This window comes from Bos indicus x Bos taurus, chromosome 4 (assembly GCF_003369695.1).
Source record: "Bos indicus x Bos taurus breed Angus x Brahman F1 hybrid chromosome 4, Bos_hybrid_MaternalHap_v2.0, whole genome shotgun sequence".
In the NCBI taxonomy this organism is placed as follows: domain Eukaryota; kingdom Metazoa; phylum Chordata; class Mammalia; order Artiodactyla; family Bovidae; genus Bos; species Bos indicus x Bos taurus.
The window spans coordinates 16601712-16616557 of NC_040079.1; the positions used below are offsets into that span (position 1 = coordinate 16601712).

General features: G+C 47.5%; 1 protein-coding gene across 2 annotated transcripts in view; it reads left to right on the forward strand.

The window, feature by feature from the left end:
* The window catches only part of HIPK2 (homeodomain interacting protein kinase 2), a 204404-nt gene that overhangs the window by 55488 nt on the left and 134070 nt on the right, over positions 1 to 14846 (forward strand). For both annotated transcript variants that reach the window (XM_027538855.1, XM_027538856.1), the window contains exon 2: positions 7024 to 8107. In XM_027538855.1, coding sequence (XP_027394656.1) covers positions 7024 to 8107 — 1084 coding nt within the window. The remainder of the gene's footprint in view (positions 1 to 7023; positions 8108 to 14846) is intronic.

Consider the following 14846-nt stretch of genomic DNA (forward strand, 5'->3'; position numbering starts at 1 on the left):
TCTGGCCTGGAGCCTGGTACCTACTAGGTGCTCAAGATTTTAACTTCTGGAGAATCATGAGACTCCTAAGTAATAGGGTTTGAAATGAAGTGTGATCACATCAATGGACATAAATGGCTTCAACTTCCCTGGTGGCTTAGGTGGTAAAGATCCACTTGCAATGTGGGAAACCTGGGTTTGATCCTTGGCACAGTGTAAAGAACCTGCCAATTCAGGAAACACAAGAGACGGGTTTAGTCCCTTGATCAGGAAGATCCCCTAGAGTAGGAAATGGCAACATACTCCAGTATCCTTGCCTGGAAAATTCCATGGACAGAGGAACCTGGTGGTTTCTAGTCCATGGGGTTGCAAAGAGTCGGACATGACTGAGCGACTGAGCACACACTTTTAAAAATAGTATTTTGAAGTGTAGACTTATAGGCATGCTTTTTAAAAAATTTTTATTTATTTATTTGACTATGCTGTGTCTTAGTTACAACATGTGAAATCTAGTTCCCCAACCAGAGAACGAACCTCAGCCCCCTGCACTGGAAACAGTCTTAGCCACCGGACCACAAGGGAAGCTCCACGTGATTTTTTTTAATGCACACTGAGGATGTGAATAAAGTGACCAAAAGAGAGCCCGGTGCTTTTCTTTACCTTCAACATACAGGCTGTCAGAAATGCACCCAAGTATCAGGAGCCTGGATTTGTTTGGGGTGTGTGAGAGAGAGGTCTTTTGTCTTTGTTGGTAAGAAGAAATACCTTCTTACAAATCACGGGCTTTAATTCTGCTGACTGCAGGGTGTATCTTAATGCCCATTTTATTGGGGCTGTATTTCATTTGCCCTATGCAAGGAAGAATATATTACGTACAGTTGTATTAGTTGACTTAAACTTTAATAAATTTCAATGCCTCTTACTGGTCACTTTTATAACATCCACATAAACTTGTATCAGTAACATTAAAAAGCACACAAGGCCCTGATGAATATCTAATAGTCAGTGTTGATGTTTTGACCTCGTTACGAGACAGATGGTAACAGGGCTATATGCCTTTTAGAAGCCAGAGTTCTAAATTATGGTGCCTGGCTGTGCGTTCATATGCGTGACAATGCGACCATCGTGTCAGGAGTTACCTTGGGAGGCTACTGAGGCTTTCGTGAATTGGTCTGGCTCTCCTGGCCCCTCTAGGGAGCAGCTGTTGAGTTTTGCAGATGTATCCTACAGTGATTTCCCAGGTCCCTCCTCATGGGCTCAGAACCACCCCCTCACACCCCAGTCCCCCACGGAAGGAGGAGAAAAATTCTTTCTTTTCCAAGAGCCAAATAGGAAGGACAGAGGTTACTTAAAAAGCAATTGCGATTGTGCTGTAATATCAAACGGAAAATGTCCATTAAACCCCCTGCCTTTTCTGAAAAGAAAATCGACCGATAAGGAGGATGGCAGGCCTTGCAGAGTACAACACAAGAGTTCAACACAGAGAGAAATGAAAGGAACCAGGACTTCCCTGGTGGCGCAGTGGATAAGAATCCTCCTGCCAACCAGGGGGATGTGGGTTCGATCCCTGGTCTGGGAAGATCCCACAACTTTGTTGTATTTCTCAGAGCAGCTAAGCCCATTCACTACAACTCCTGAAGCCCGCGCGCCCTAGAGCCTCTGCTCCTCAACAAGAGAAGCCCCCGCAGTGAGAAGCCTGAGCACCATGAGTAGAGAGTAGACCCTCCTCACCACAACTAGAGAAAGCCCATGCAAAGCAACAAAGACCCAGTGCAGCCAAAAAGAAAAAGAAAAAAGGAAAGAGATGAGAGGAAATAGCTCTTCCCAGAGTGGGGAACATAAACATTGTTGCCTTCTTCGTCCCCAGCCTTGGGGGTTTGAATAAATCGAAAGCAAAAGGTGTGGATTGGGCTTCCCCGGGACTCCATTAATCAGGAGGTTTTGTTCCAGAAAAACACTCTCAAAAAGAAGTGTTTGGATAAGTCTGTTTATTCCAGTAGGATTAAGAGTAAGTTACACAGCTACCAGCAGTCTTTTATCCCTTATAGGTTGGAGATTTAAAAATAGATTATTGTTGTTATTATTATTGGAGACTTTCTTTCGCTATATTTTCTTTGAGCAGTTTGCTTCACAGAGCAAAATGACCTCTGCTAAAGAATAAGGGTAATAAGACTGTATTGGCAAACCTCCAGCTCTAAGATAAGTAAGCTTGGGGATGTAATGTACAATCTGATGACTGTAGTTAACAAGCTGTATTGTATCCTTGAAAGTTGCTAAGAGAGTAAATCTTAAATGTTCTCATCACACACACACAAAAGGTAAGGTGTGAGTTGATGGAGGTGGTAACTAACCTTATGATTATCATTTTGTAATATCAACGCATACCAAATCATTATGTTGTACACTTTAAGCTTCCACAATTTCGTATGTCAGTTACATCTCGTAAAGCTAGGGGATTGGGAAATAAGACTGTATCAGGACCTGTGACTGATTCTTAGAACAGTGGCTGCTGATCTTGTGAAGGGGCAGCAGTAGTCATACCAGGCCAGGCTGGTGTGGCAAAGGGCGTCTCTAGCCATGCAGATCTCCTCTCTGATCCTGGGACTCTGTCACCAGAGATAGTGAATGACAATTTCCACAATTTTATGACCCTTGGCTGTCATCCCAGTAGCAAACAAGTCATAAGCCATTCTCTTCCCCTTTGTAAAATTCCACTTCTATACCCTGGCCTTTCCACCAAGATTTTTTGAAACAGTGAAAACAGAGAAGAGAATTGCATCTCCTTTATGTAACTTCAGCATGTTTCTTCTGCCACCTCTGACCTCTTCACTGCACAGCCCGCCCCCCTACCCCCGCAATTCCTTGGCCTTAGTCTTCCTGCTTCGAAATACCAAGGATGAAGAAGTTACGGGCAAGCTTCATACTAGAGAATATAGGAAATGCTTACTGCTTTGCCTTTTCAGGGATAAGTTACCAAAAGCCAAGGGATTGGTGGTTTATATATTGTATAAAATATCTGGAACAGTTGTTCATTCGCTCAGTCTTGTCTGACTCTTTGAGACCCCACGGACTGCAGCACGCCAGGTTTCCCTGTCCTTCACCATCTCCCAGAGTTTGCTCAAACTCATGTCCATTGAGTCAGTGATGCCATCCAACATCTCATCCTCTGTCGTCCCCTTCTCCTCCTGCCTTCAATCTTTCCCAGCATCAGGGTCTTTTCCAGTAAGTTGGCTCTTCACATCAGATGGCCAAAGTATTGGAGCTTCGGCTTCAACATGAAACCTTCCAGTGAATATTCAGGGTTAATTTCCTTTAGGATTGACTGGTTTGATCTAGAACAGTATGGTTATTTAATACTGGTGTATATACAATAGTCATTTTCTGTGCTATTGTAGAATTGAGGGGAAATTGACTTGAACAAAAAGTAGAGTAGGAAGAAACAGGCTAAGTGTGAATTCTGAATGAGCAAGCCAGAATAGTCTTGTCAGGCAGAAGGCTGTCTACAGAAGTGTAGTCATGTCACACAAGTAGATACTGGAGTTCAGGAAGCCTCCGTCAGATCTGTGAGGTCAGGGTCAAGGTAGGGTTCAGAGCAGCTGTTGGGTGTTGGGCTGAGGTTGACCCTGGGAAGTCAGAGCACATCAAGGATGAAGTGTAGGTAGAACGTGGCTGCTGACACCAGAACAGGAGCTGCCTAGGCTCTGCCCCAGTTTGTGTGGAAAAGTATAAGCAGGTTTTTCTTTATTCTCCGGGGAGAGGCCAGGTTCCATAAGTACTTGTGACTGGTGATTGATTACTCTATTGCTAGAGAACTAAGCTCTCCTGGAGGCCTGGTCAGATAGAGTGCTTCATTCCATCAACCGAGTGCCTCCTATATATAACAATCGTGGCTTAATGCTGAGAGAAAAAAGAAGTATGGGGTGTAAACTGTACCACGTGCCCTCTGAATGTAGCCTGGTTATGGAAACATGACTTAAACATGGGAAAAGTTACATAGCACAAAAGCTAAGTCATTCAACTCAAGACAAGATATTCTGCAAGGTAGAAATGAATTTGTGAGCAAATGGGCAGTGCACGTGGTAAGTGGCTTAGAAACGGAAAATTGGGAATATCACTGTGCATTGCTGGTGCCTGGGGAGAAGAGGCATATGAATTGTTTTATCTTTGAATAACTTGAGAGAAGTGGTGAAGGGCGTGCCAGATGGGGGTAGGGGGCACTGCATAAGAGCATGGTGGTAGGAAACAAAAGAGACAGTCTAGAAATAGTGAGTAGAACAGTTTAATTAAAACTGGGTTCAGGAAGATTAATAGTTGGAGGTGAAGCCAGCAAAGCAGTTCAGATCAAAATGTGAAGGTGTTAAGAGTCCTCAAATTTATCTTCTAGACACTAAGGAATCATTGAAAGTTTTGGGACAGAGGAGTGACATGCTTAGAAATGTTCTAGGAAGATAATCTGGTGGCTGAATATGGGCAGATTGGGGGAAGAAAGAGCGCTCGGGTAGGCCAGATGTCTGTGCTTGCTTTTCTCTACTGGAGAGTGATAAATGTTTTCACTGTGGAAGTGGCAGCAAGAACAGAAACAAAGAGGTGGTTACAAGAGACATTTTGGAGGATGGAAAAATAAGAGTCTGCACCTTCTTGTCCATGGAGGCAAAGAAGAATCATCAAAGGCAAATCCACAGTTTTGGAACCAAGTGACTAGAAGAATATTTTATGAACAGACATGGGGACATGATCATGGAGGTCAAATGGCTAGATTTTTAGGAAAAGACAGGGCGTTCATCTTTGGAAGATCATCTATGGTATTGTAGCAGGAGGCAGAAATAACCTTCCTGGAAGGCACAGCAGAGCAGTTGGCTGGTGATGAACGTGTGGGGGTCACGAGAGCTTAACTCCAGAGAGAGCAAAGTCCAAACATTGGCGATGCCTGAATTTTAAAGGAGGAAGAGGAAGCAGCCAGCACAGTGTGCAATCAGATGCAGGTTGGGGAGTTTACAGATTCACAGGGCACACAGATAAGAGCATCAAGAAGGAAGTCGTGGTTGGCAGTATCAGATCGGTCAGTTGCTGAGAGGGCAAAGAGAATAGAGGCTGAAAAAAGGCCATTTATTGGGCAATTAGGAAGTTGTTTACCTTTAAGAGGGCATTCCTGTCCAGTGTGTATGTGTGCATGGGTGGAGAGGGATTAAAGAGTGAGCCTTGAAGACAAGGGAGCATCAACCACTGATTACAGGTGAGAAGAAGGGAAGGATCAAAAGGGAAGGACTCAGCTGGTACTCCCCTTCCAAGCGGAGAGTGTCCATGTGCACAATGTGAAGGCAGAAGAAAAAGACTGTCATTGATTCGTTTGGCAAAACTGTATTAAGTACCTGCTAAGAACTTGGATCCAGTTAACATAGAGAAATTGAAAACTGAAAGAGAATAGGTCATGGAGGGAGTTCAAAAGGAAATGGGAGAGGCTGAGAATCAGGGGAACTTTTAGTGTCAGAACAGGGAGACCCTTCTTCTCTTGAGACCGGAGAGACGGAAGAGAGGATGGAGGATGGAGATAAATTCAGGGATGTTTTGAAATGAAGAGAATAGAGGTGGAAAGCAAGGCAGCTGGCCTCAGGCTTCTGGACAGCATGGAAAGTGGGTTGTTGCTGAGAGAAAAGGTAGATGAGGTCAAAGGGAAAATGTTAAATAACCCACAGGCAATGCTAGGGGGTCAGAAAGACATGCACGAGGATCTCTAAACACCGATGGTGCTTGAGAGAAGCCCCACTTCCTGTGTGCTTTTATAGGAAATGTTTCTTAACTACACTTTAGAAGATGGGCAGTGTTTATTTCTGCTTTTACCTGTAAGGACTTACCCTTCCTCATCGCCTTGTTACTTTTCCTTAATTCGTTGTCTATGAATTTTTGTGTCCAGCATCACCATAGTTATAAATTGCACAGCTATTCCATAGTTATGGTTTTCTGGATTACTGAGGTTCCTTAAATTGTGGGTGCGGTTTTGATATGAAATAATAGTACTTTCTAGATAAATTGATTGATAACATGACTTTAGCAGGAAAAGTGAGTGAATAGAGCCCATGAATTATGCTACCCATTCCCCCTAGCCTTCCCCCCACCCCCCCCCCCCAAAAAAAGTTGATAAAATGATTCAGACTATCTCAGTGAAAACGTCAGACCAACTGCTGGTCGATTCAGCCCTACAGAATGATTTAAGGTGAGTAAGACACCAGGGGGTAATTATGGTTCATCCGGAAGCTAGCAGATCATGAGTGGCTCTGTGATTGGACCTGTGTGGGAAGCTTTGTCCTCAAATGAGCAAGCCTGACACTTGCAGGGCCTGTGTATGGGCAGGGAGTACCCAACCGTGTGAGACAGCTAAGTATACAGTAGGTAACCGGGCCACCTGAGGCAGCCTTCAGGTTTAACTGGGTTGCCACCCGATGAGAACTGAGGAAGAATTTGTTTCTATCGCAGACAATATTTATTAGGAAAAAACCCCAACATAATGAACTAAGTTCTGGTATTCTAATTCCATCTCTGAGACTTAGCCGTATTCCCACCCTACGAGTCTTCTACCGGAACTCCCCGGGCCCACAGGCTTAGTGGCCAGATTGTGCTTCTGGGTGGAATAGATTCCATTTTCCAATCTTTTTTTTTAAATTTATTTATTTTTTGGCTGCGCTGGGTCTTCGTTGCTGCATGCGGGCTTTCTGAAGTTTCGACAAGCGGGGGCTCCTCTCTAGCTGCGGTGCTCGGGCGTCTCTGGTTGTGGAGCACAGGCTCTAGGGCGTGCAAGCTTCAGTGGTTGTGACGCACGGGGTTAGTTGCTCCGCGGCATGTGGGAGCTTCTCCGACCAGGGATCAACCGGCGTCCCCCTGCGTCGCAAGACAGATTCTTCACCCCCAGACCACCAGGGAAGCCCCTTTGCCCTTATTTGAAGTGGGAAGACAGTATTCTTGAGGACCCACGCCGCCAGTCAGAAGCCAAGGGGCCGTGTCACGTTCATTCAGGCGAGGACGACTAACATCTCTCTTCCTCCCCCGCAGGTATGGCCTCGCATGTGCAAGTTTTCTCCCCTCACACCCTTCAATCAAGTGCCTTCTGTAGCGTGAAGAAACTGAAAGTAGAGCCGAGTTCCAACTGGGACATGACCGGGTACGGCTCCCACAGCAAAGTGTACGGCCCGAGCAAGAACGCGCCACCGTCCCAGCCAGCCGCCGCGACCGTCAGCGCCTCCCTGCCCATCCCCAACCCCAGCCTCCCGTACGAGCAGACCATCATCTTCCCAGGAAGCACCGGGCACATCGTCGTGACCTCAGCCAGCAGCACTTCCGTCTCCGGGCCCGTCCTCGGCGGGCCACACAACCTCATGCGTCGCAGCACTGTGAGCCTTCTTGACACCTACCAAAAATGTGGACTCAAGCGGAAGAGTGAGGAGATCGAGAACACGAGCAGCGTGCAGATCATCGAAGAGCATCCACCCATGATTCAGAACAATGCGAGCGGGGCCACTGTAGCCACTGCCACCACCTCGACTGCCACCTCCAAAAACAGTGGCTCCAACAGCGAGGGGGATTACCAGCTGGTCCAGCATGAGGTGCTGTGCTCCATGACCAACACATACGAGGTCTTAGAGTTCCTGGGCCGAGGGACGTTCGGGCAAGTGGTCAAGTGCTGGAAACGGGGCACCAATGAGATTGTGGCCATCAAGATCCTGAAGAACCACCCGTCGTACGCCCGCCAAGGTCAGATCGAGGTGAGCATCCTGGCCCGCTTGAGCACGGAGAGCGCCGACGACTACAACTTCGTCCGCGCCTACGAGTGCTTCCAGCACAAGAACCACACGTGCTTGGTGTTCGAGATGCTGGAGCAGAACCTCTATGACTTTCTGAAGCAGAACAAGTTCAGCCCCTTGCCCCTCAAGTACATTCGCCCGGTCCTCCAGCAGGTGGCCACCGCCCTGATGAAACTGAAAAGTCTAGGTCTTATCCATGCCGACCTCAAACCGGAGAACATCATGTTGGTAGATCCATCCAGACAGCCGTACAGGGTGAAGGTCATTGACTTCGGTTCCGCCAGTCACGTGTCCAAGGCTGTGTGCTCCACCTACCTACAGTCTAGATATTACAGGTAAGGCCGTGTGCCCTGAGATAAGAGATGCTGAATGCCCAGCGGCATTCACAAAGCATGTGCCGTGTTGGTCGCTGCTGGGGAGATAAAATTGCTACTCTCGGTGGTCATGATTTACTCGGGAAATTAGGACATTTGCACTTTGAAACAATGATTAGAAGTCACTTGAAAGCAGAGCCAAGTAAGGTTCTTGGCGTAGACATTCAGACTTGGGAGGTATTCCTGGCAGGGTGGGGCTGGGGCTAAGAGCAAAGGCGTGGCAGGGAGTCAGGTCATCATGGACAGATAGAATCCAGATGCAGGTGAAGGAGAGAGAGGGACACACGTGATGAACTCACTCCAGCAAAATGCCCCAAAAGACTCACAGCAGACCAGGAGGACTGCCCACCTGGCCAGAACAGAGGATCCGTGGCGGGTGGAAGAGCTGACCACAAGGATAAGGTGGCCCCAGGATGCTGGGGTGTTAGCTACCAGACTAAGGGGTTGCCGTCGCATCTGTAAACGTGGAGTAAACGCCAACGCATTTGAGCAACAGAGGGTAATGGGATGAAAGTGATGCTCTGAGAAGGTGGCCCTATGTCCCTGTAGGAGGAGGAGTCCAGGGGGAGGGTCTGTAGCCTGGGGACCAGGCCGCCTGCTCTGGTGATGGGAGAACTCCAGGTTTGGGGTCAGGAAGATGAAGGATTGTAACACCCTTGGTGGGAAAATGTGAAACTTCCATTCCTTCACTCAACAAAGATTTATTTCACTTCTATCATGAGCTAGGCACAGCGCTGGGGACGGGAGCACAGCCAGGAGAGCAGGGGCAAGGCCCTCACCATCCTCAAGTCTGTAGTATACAGCTTCCCACCCTTGCCTCCATGTCAAACTCACAAGCGGGTGGACGGAGCTTTAAAAAAAAACAAAAAACACCTGATTTAGGTCCCAGTCCCCACAAGCTGAACGGACGTCTCTGGGGGAGGTATCCTGCACGGGTGATTGTCAGGGCCATCCTGGGGCTCTCAGCACGCAGCCAGGGTTGAGAGCCGCTGCTCAGGAGGGACCCAGATGAGAGCCCTGGCTCGGGTCAGAGAGGCCTTGTTTCTCTATTCACTAAAGTGTGTGGCTGGGCTGGTTGCCTTGTTCCTGACCCGTAAACTGGGTGGGTCTGGGCACCAGCCGTGTGGGGCTGGTGGACAGTGGAGCCAGGACATGACTTGGGTGCTTGCTCTGAGTCCAGCATGTGGTGGGTGCTCAGGGCTTGGATAGGAACAGGAACAAGTGAGTCTGTTCTGGGAGATGGCAGTGGGCTGCGCTTGAGGGAATGTTTGAACGGTCCAAGACTCGTGGAGTTTGGCAAGAAATGAAACTAAAACCCCCACGAGAAGATGAGGGCTGACAACACATTTAGGAGGTTGACACGTGGGCGGTGAAACCTGAATCCCTCGACCTTATCGTGCCCAGGCCCTGTGGGCCCAGCCCCGAAGGGTGCCCACGCCTTCTGCTCACCCCTCCGTCCCGGGCACATGGGCACAGCCAGCCCATCAACCCATTCTGAGGCTGTCCTGGCGCGTCCCCACCTTGTCTGCCCATCTGCCCACCCCTCCACCTGGCCAGATCTGCACAGGTGCCCTCACCCCAGGGTCTCCTGACCCAGCCCGGCCCTCACCCTTGGGTCTCCATCCATGACCTCACACCCCCTCCCCTGGATGATCTGTGGCCACGAGACAGGCATCCCCATGGTCCCCCACCTCCCTTATCTCAGTCCTGACTCAAACAGGTTTGCAAGCCATTCCACCTGTTGCATCCATCACCATCCCCCCATCCCTTCTTGAGCATCCAGGGAAGAGCCTCACGTCCATGTCCCCTGGGTTTCTGGAGGGGTGGATCTGTATTGCTCACCCGGTTCCTCTCCACTCACCTGCTTCTTAAGCCTCTGTGGTCAGCTGTCGGACCTGCAGCCCCGGAGCCAGGCAAAGAAGGAGGCTGTGAGCCTGGTGCCGTGGCAGCTGCGGAAGGGAGCCTGGGCTTGCGGACCCCAGGGGAGGTCATGAGGAGGTGGTTGGGCAGGACTGGGATGGCAGGTGTTCTCTTGAAAGTGCCCTTCTCTCAATGTGCAGTCTGGGTGGCATCATGTAGGCTTACCTGCCCGTCTGAGGGATATTCAGTGCTGTGGCCAGCTCCCTGCCGCCATTGTCCCTCTGCACTTGGGGGTGCCAGACCAGGATGCCAGAGGCCACTTCTTCCTGGGTCTTGGCCTGAATTTAGGGTGAACTGCAGCAGAGTCAAGATGCTCAGGCTTTTATTATTTTATTAACTTGATGCCATTTAGTGAAGAATACTGGCTTCATTCATGTTTATTAAAAATCGAGCACAGCAATCCTCAGTGCTTAGTCCTCAGTCATGTCCAACTCTTTGCAACCCCATGGCCTGTAGCCCACCAGACTCCTCTGTCCATGGGGTTTCTCAGGGAAGAATACTAGAGTGGATTGCCATTACCTTCTCCAGGGGATCTCCCCAACCCAGAGGCTTCCCTGGTGACTCAGTGGTAAAGAATCCACCTGCCAGTGCAGGAGATACAGGAGAATTGCAGGAGAATTGGGGTCGATCCCTGGGTTGGGGAAATGGACAGAGGAGTCTATTGGACTACATACACTCCATGGGGTTGCTAAGACTCAGATATGACTTAGTGACTAAACAACAACATTCTTAACGTAGATCTTAGTAACCTCAGCATACCTTTTTTCTTTCCTTATTAAATGGAGAACTTTCACCTTTTCACTTAAAAGAAGCTCTTTATGGCTTCTCTTTGGTATCTCTGAATTCCCAGCATCACTACTTTTGCGCTTTGGGGCTGTTATTAAGTAAAATAAGGGCTACTTGAACACAGGCACTGCCATACCACAGTCAGTCTGATCGTCGAGTTGGCTACCAGGAGAGTCTACTGGGGGCTCACGGGCAGAACATGCTGAGCGAAGGGAAGATTCCCGTCGTGGCTGGGATAGAATGGAACTTGATGAGATTTTATCATGCTCCTCAGAATAGCAAGCAATTTAAAACTTAAGAATTGTTCGTTTCTGGAATTTTTCACTTAATGTTTTTGGATTGAGGTTGACTATGATTAAGGGGGAGGGACTACTGCATTTGATTCTATATCGATACCAGTTATTTTTCTTTTTTTTTTGGAGCAAGCAATAAGTTGATGCTTGGATATTTCCACTGTCAGTGTGACCAGCAGACTGAAAACAAGACTAAATATTAAGCTCTACCCAGGAAAAACAAAAAGACATGCCATTCAGGCAGGAGATAGTGATTAAAATGTGTGAATTTTTGTTTGTTTGCTTCTGTTCCAAGCTGTTCAAAATACTCTTGTCTAGATTTCATTTGAAATACTTAAGACTATTACCAGGACCAAAGAAGTAGGGGGGAGGTGTGTATAAAAACTTAGGATGTAAAAAATGGCCAGTAGTCTTTTCCTTCAGAATAATCTAGCCTTTTTTGCCTGGTTCAAAAGGTTTCAGACACTATCTTAAAATTGGGGGCGGAGATACATTTTAATTCGGTTCAACTCATCACAGGTTCATTGGGTGCCTACCGTCTGTCCTGTGGTGGATGCACTGAAGGGTGGGAGAAATAAGACACAAGAGTTCCAATCTGGAGGAGTTTATGGTTTCTCTGAGGAGATTAAAAGACACAAGCAGATTGCCTGGAGTGTAATTCTGATACTTTGATATTGCAAATGTTTGATCACTCAACAGATATTCATTGAGACTCTAGGGAACCCGTGATGAGAAAAACCAGTAAAAGAGATTCAAAGTCAATGAAAGATTTTGCAAGATGGGTTAATAGGGAAGATTTATAGAGCGCAGCTATATATTGAAGGACTGTTGAGGTCTGTCTTAAAGGAAATGTGAGATGGGGGTGGGGAGCAGCCTGAGAGGCACAGAGACTGGAATAAATAAGGGAATATGGTGGAGGTGGGGAAACAACATGAGATCTGCAGGTAGTTGGGGGCCTGGGTTGGAAAGGAAGGGTTAGGTGAGAGAGGCCAGACAGTGGAGAATTTTGATTGAGGCTTCAGGGGCTTGGATTTAACAAAGGAATAATTCAGGGACGTTAAGAATATTAGTGAAGTTAATCAATTGAAATGGCAGGAAAACGTTTGGGAAAACGCAGAGGCCAGGAGACAACAGTGGTTATTCATGAATAAAGGGAAGAGGCCATAGATTATAATGGGAATTCCCCCACCCCCACCAGTATAAATGTGAACATGTTTTTTTTGGCTGCTCTGGGTCTTCTTTGCAGTGCAGGGCTTCTTTTGTTCTTGAGCATGTGGGATCTTAGTTCCTCTTGTTGGTGTTCAGTCACTAAGTCATGTCTGACTCTTTGCAACCCTATGGACTACAGCATACCAGGCTCCTCTGTCCACTGTCTCCCGAAGTTTGCTCAAACTTATGTCCATTGAGTCGGTGATGCTATCCAGCCATTTCATCCTCTGCCACCCCCTTCTCCTTTTGCTTTCAACCTTTCCCAATGTCAGAGTCTTTTCCAGTGAGTCAGCTCTTCACATCAGGTGGCCGAAATATTGGAGCTTCAGCATCAGTACTTCCAATGAATATTCAGGGTTGAATTCCTTTAGGATTGACTGGTTTGATCTCCTTGCTGTCCAAAGGACCTTCAAGAGTCTTCTCCAGTACCACAATTCAAAAGTATCAATTCTTCAGCACTCAGCCTTCTTTATAGTCCAACTCTCACATCTGTACATGACGACAGGAAAAACCATAGCTCTGACTATACAGACCTATGTCGGCAAAGTGGTATCTCTGCTTTCTAATACGCTGTCTAGGTTTGTCATGGCTTCTCTTCCAAGGAGCAAACATCTTTTAATTTCATGGCTGCGGTCACCATCCGCAGTGATTTTGAAGCCCAAGAAAATAAAGTCTGTCACTGCTTCCATTGACAAGGGAGCAAACCTGCATCCCCTGCAGGAAAGCAGGTTCTCAACCACTGGACACCCAGGGAAATTCCTGTGAACACTTTTAATGCTTTTACATTCTGGTACTGTGATTGCAGAGTTGGCTAGAGGAAATAGGTTGGTTGGTTTGGTTTGCTGTCTTTTGTTCATGGACTCTGCTTTCCCTAAGGCACAGTTGTAAGGCTCTGGCCTCCAGAACCTGGTTTCAAGTCCCACCAGTGCTATCAAGTAACAGGCTCTGGGAGGAGAGTTGAGAGATCTCAGCTCCAGTCCTGGCCCTGTGGGTCCCCAGCTGACTGTGTTCCCCTGAGTCGGTGTATTGATAGAATATCCACTGTGAGCCATCCCCACTCCCGCGTCTGGATCCCATTATGACCAGGGCTTCGTCCTTGGCCAGGGGACAGTTTCCTCTCCTGTGGGCTGACCTTGATCTCATTAGTTCACACTGGGGACCCGCCATCACCTCCTCCCCATCAACAGGGAACACAGGATCTTCCAAAAGGCCTTAAGTCACTTCAAAAAAGGGGCAAAACTTAATAAAGCCATAAAAATAAGTTTCCAAAACTGCAAAGCTTGTGCAGATTAAAAAGTGTAAAAGATTCCTGAGTAGGAGTTAGGTTTGATTGAAAAGAAGAGCTCTGAAAGCAACTGCAGGCATTGGCTTTTCAGCTAATTTGTCTTTCGTTACCAGCAGATGCAACAGGAAAGGGTGCTAGTTCACCCTTGAGAACATTGAGTGGCAGCTTCAACCTACTGGCAGTCTCAGTCACCCAAATGAAGGAGGTGGTTTATAAATATGTGGAAGCTTTTAGAGTTGCAATCTCCTTTCTGAGGAGAAGTAATCAATAAGTTATCTGGGCTGTTAGGTTATCTTTAGTTTTCCCTTGCTTTTGTCTCGGACCTTGAGTTGTGTGGTGAAATAATTTGAAATTGGATTTTGCTTTAGTATGAACTTAAGTGAGAACCCCTCTGGTTTTTTTTGAGTGTATCTCTACCCCAGTGTTGTAGTCCTTCTTACACACACACACACACGTGCACAGTCACGCAAATAAACCCGGATGCCACAATATAAGCCCACACATGACTTACGCACACCTGGGTGTGCTTGTGAGCGTCTTGGTGATAGAAGCTAGCTCTCAACTCTAGCAAAGATGCTGATGTACACGGATGCCCAGCACAGGGAGAAGGACACATACACACAACTTCACAGACACTGAGAAGCCACATACATTCACAGATCACATGAGCCAACCAGAGTGACCCTGGAGGCCAAGGGCCCAGGTGCAAAAGCATCCGTGTTGATGCCCCGGAAACTTGACCCAATTGTCTGCCTTGCTGCAGACCTACCATCCACACGTCCGCAAACCTGAGGATGGTAGGGCTGGAACCACTCTTGAGCTCAGAGTACGAACCAGTCTTTTTCAAAGTGTGATCGAAGGACCCTTCTTCCGCAGTACCAACCAGGTGCCTGTTAAAAATGGAGATTCCTGGGTTGCAAAACAGATCTAAGAAACAGGCTTTCTGGGTACGGGGCAGGATGATTTAAACAAGCTCTGCAGCTCATTCTTTTGTTTTTTTTAAGCCACTTTATTGAGGTGTGCCGCTGCTGCTGCTAAGTCGCTTCAGTCGTGTCCGACTCTGTGCGACCCCATAGATGGCAGCCCACCAGGCTCCCCCGTCCCTGAGATTCTCCAGGCAAGAATACTGGAGTGGGTTGCCACTGTATGACTGACATACAAAAAGCCTTACATGTTTAATATGTACAACTTGATGAGTTTGGAGGTA